Source organism: Eurypyga helias, unplaced genomic scaffold (assembly GCF_000690775.1).
Source record: "Eurypyga helias isolate BGI_N326 unplaced genomic scaffold, ASM69077v1 Scaffold45280, whole genome shotgun sequence".
NCBI lineage: Eukaryota > Metazoa > Chordata > Aves > Eurypygiformes > Eurypygidae > Eurypyga > Eurypyga helias.
Window position 1 is genome coordinate 1 of NW_010224603.1, and position 4,115 is coordinate 4,115.

The 4,115-nt window shown below is 45.8% G+C and overlaps 1 protein-coding gene across 1 annotated transcript; it reads right to left on the bottom strand.

The window, feature by feature from the left end:
• Positions 1–2,250: 2,250 nt before the first annotated feature.
• Positions 2,251–2,951, bottom strand: MSX2 (msh homeobox 2; the record flags this gene model as incomplete). Its single annotated transcript, XM_010146386.1, has 1 exon — positions 2,251–2,951. A coding segment is annotated over one exon (438 nt), but the record flags the coding sequence as incomplete, so codon positions are not given.
• Between the last annotated feature and the right edge of the window lie 1,164 nt (positions 2,952–4,115).

Sequence of the window (4,115 nt, forward strand, 5' to 3'; positions counted from 1 at the left end):
TCCCCCCCCGGAGGGCTGCAAGGCTGGGGCGAGCGCTGGAGCAGGGGAAAGCTCTCCTCTGCGGAGCTGAGAGCGCAGCCGGGTTAAATCGCCCGGCTGTTTCAGCAGGGGCAGATACACCTTATTGTCCAGCTGCGATCCCAAAGGTCACTCCTGACCCGAATAAGGCTCCTACAACAAAATTTACACTGGGCCAGCACGGGACTTGGGCATAACGTGCTAAACTTCCCCTGACCTCCCGGCTACCGCTCTTATCTGGGCAAACCCAGGTTCCACACGCCAGTAAGGCCAGGGGCGGATGGTCCAGCATCTACTCTCCGGGCAGCACATGAGCACGTCCCTTGAGGGAGGCTGCTCCGAAAACTATGGGACAGGCTGACAGCACACGGAAACCCTGAAACGCAACGGTACTCAAGTATTGCAGGGTCCCTGCCAGGTCTTAACCGGACAAAATTACCCCCAACTGCTGCGGGGGTCGAGACTAGTCTCCCACTAAAGCACAGATTTGAGGTCAATGGAAAGGCGAGGGGAAGGGGGAGTCCTGAGCAAAAGAGAAGGGTACGCAAGCTCAGAAAAGTGACGGAAACATCACCAGAGCATGATGTTGTAAAGAACAGAGGCGCCTAAAAGCGGTTGTTAAAAGCAAGAAAACCTCATAAAAGGTTTGGCTTTCGACTTTGAATTGTTGACTTAGAATTCACCTTCATGTGCTGCAAATTTGGCTTTAATTCAGATTCAGAAAGGGGAAATAATCATAAAGGCAACCCAAACATTCCTTTGAACTTGACCCAGCGGTGCAAAACACACACGGAGAGAAGTTACCTTTTAAAGAACTCCAAACACTCACAGACCCACACGCGATTAAACATGGTTTTTCTTTTTTAATTTAATTCGAAATAAGAGATAAGAAATAATAAATCTTCAATAAAATATATAAAATTGTACAAGGCATCCCTTTCAAAGGGACTTTCTTATAATGGAAGATTGGGGGTGAGAGGAAGGGAGAGGGGAAGTTCATCTATAGCAGGTCCCAGGCGGCAACAGTGCCTGGGTCAAAACAAACCAAAACCAGCAAAACCTTGTGGCTATTTTTTTTTTTCCCCTATTTTTCTGTCTTTTTTCCCCCATTTCTTTCTTTCTTTCTTCCACCACAACATGCTAAGAAAATAAAACCAGGAGAAGCTCTGCCTTCAGTGCTCCACAACCTTTGGAGTAACTTTCTCACGAAGTTTAGCAAAAGTAATACACATAATACAATAGTTATAAGGAGAAGCCTGGGGAAGATACTGCCAGTGCTCGGGGAGATCCCACGAGAACAGACAGGTTACGCAGTCTCTTGGCACCCCACCGTCCTACTAGTAGGGTTGTTTGTTTGTGATACCTGGATCTCTCTTAAGAAGGGCTTGAAGCATGAGTCAGTTATATTGGCATCCACTGCAAGGGAAGGAGAGGAAGACTCGGGTGGTTCTTCTATTTAATACAGACTGTTGCAAATACTAATAAAACACCCCCAAACATCTCCCAGAAGTGTTCAACAATCCTTTGCTCACCACCACTGTGGAAACAACCCATGTTGTCTTTCCCCAGAAAGCTTCCTTCCTTCTCTCCTGGTTTCCAAAAAGCATTGCGGAGCCAAGTTTACCTGGCTGTAGCCAAAAATTTCTAAGCATGCCAATAGGAAGAGATAAAGACCAGACTGCCTAATAACCCTCCCTTGCACTTTACCGCCCCTCACAGTGCTTTACAAACGCTGAAGCTATTTATACAGATAAAAGGATTTACAGGAGCCAATGTTGGTAAAGCTGTTGCTCTACCTTACGCATTTAGGGGCCCTGATGATCGACTTGTTGAAAACATCTCACAATGTTTGGGTTACAAAAATTTTCCCTACCCCCAGAAATGCAGGAACCCACTGGCTCTAAACTTCACTCGGACTCTACTGGGTCTAGATTCTATTTACATGGTGTCTCTAGCTAAGGGTTCTGCTTTCCTAAAAAAAAAAAAAAAAAAAGGCCAACAATCAACAAAAACTTGATTATACATTTTTATTACCCTCCCCCCTGCCCCCGTATTAAGTGATGACACTTGAGAATGTGGGTTTAGGGCATGCACCCTTCTTACTTTAAATATGTGTTGGGCCCCATCAGGAAGGCATTGGGAAATCTCTGCTTCCATTAGATGAGATCGCTCTTTCACCCGTTCTTTTATTCTAGTTTTACGTGCACTGTATAAAAACCCTATATTTGCTCAAAATTTTTTTTTTGTTTGTTTGGTTTTACACATTTTTTTTTCTTTGAGGATCTGACTCTAAGCGCTCAGAGCACTTTCAGAAGGCACCCAACCCGTAGCGTACAGGATGCCTTTCTTTGCTAACGCAAACTCCTGTACACTCAGGATGGCAGATAGAAGCGTGCAGAAAGAACGGCCAGTACTGGTTGGGGTACTGCCTTCTCAGGGTTGGATGTGATCCACCAGGAAGTCTGTCTCACTGTCGCTTTGTCTTTCTGGTCTTCTTAGGATAAGTGGTACATGCTATATCCAACGGGAGTAGCATAGAGTCCAACGGGTGGGATAGGAAGCACAGGTCTGTGAAAAGGGTAGGATGTTCCATACAGTGAGGCAGCCTGGATGGGAGAGTTGATGGGGAAAGGGAGGCTGAACCCTGACGGCAACATAGGCTTTGCTGCCATTTTGAGCTTCTCTAGCTCAGCCTCCTGCAGTCTCTTGGCCTTGGCCCTCCGATTCTGGAACCAGATTTTGACCTGGGTCTCTGTGAGGTTGAGGGAGCTGGAGAACTCGGCTCTCTCGGCGATGGACAGATACTGCTTCTGGCGGAACTTGCGCTCCAGAGCCAGCAGCTGGGAAGTGGTGAATGGGGTTCGGGGCTTCCTATTCGTCTTGTGCTTCCTCAGGGTGCAGGCAGTGGGGCTCAGGTGTCCTGAAAGGAAGGGAAAGGCCAGTTATCACAAAAGCAGGGAGACCTGGGTGCTCTGGAGAGACGCTGTGCTGGAGAGGGCTGTGGTGGGAAGGGAGGGGTATGTGAAGGGACAGTCCTGCCAAGTTATACCCTCAAAACAGGGGATCCTTTTGCAAGTGGCTCTGGAAATCTTTTTCTGGTCAAACTCATGTTCACAGGACTTTAGCAGATGTCTTGGGAAGTGAAATTTTGCCTCAATGGTTTCATAAAGACAGCTCGTAGGCAAACAGGCCACAAAGGTTTCACAGACACACACACACCAGATTGCTTTAGGTGTCACATCCTAGGGGTCTAGAGCACACAAGCCAGCTGTCTTGGTAGCTGCAGAACTGGAGGAGTAACTCCAGCAAAGCACAGGACAAAAAGACACAAAAGCAGGAGATTCACAAAAGGACAGTGGTGCAAGAGACAAGCCCAGCCCAGCCCCGCTCCAGGATTTCTCCATCAAGAGCAACAAGTCAATCCTCTCTTTTTTTCTGACAGCTGAAGAAGTGGGACTGATAACTTTTGTCTGATAATAGATGTCTTGCTATTTCTTTTTCAAGAGAAAGTTTTTCCTTTGCTTAATAACTTTTCTTTTCAAGGAGTAGTTTCTGCTTTCCAACAAGTATAAAAAAAAAAACCCCAAAACCACAAAAGATGCACTTTTCATCCAATGTTTAACTTCTATGACATTTGTCAATTAAAAAAGCCCCACATAGATGCAGCATCTGTAGCCAACACAAGTCAGAAAATCTACTGCCTTTTACTCTTGCCTTATAACCCCAACCAAGTTAGGCACTTAGGCACATATGCCTGGGATGGCACATCGCTGACTCGTCTTTAGATTCATTTCGCATTGCGCTAATAATTTTGCAATCTAAAGAATGATTAAAAAGGTTTCAGCTGAGTTCAAAAGCTTAGCAATTTGGCTGTGTTTTGGATCACTCCCGGGGCATACAACAAGCCACCCTGGCTTCCCAATTTGATACAGAAAATTACACACAGGCTGCTCTTAAGAGGCTGCTAAATTTTGTGCATGTTGTAATGTCTGGTTCAAACACTTGTCAGTATTTGCACGTCATGTTTTCCTGACCCCTTTCACTTTCCTCTTTTATTTTTCAAAATAAACTGGACCACGAAGCTGTTATTATGCAAT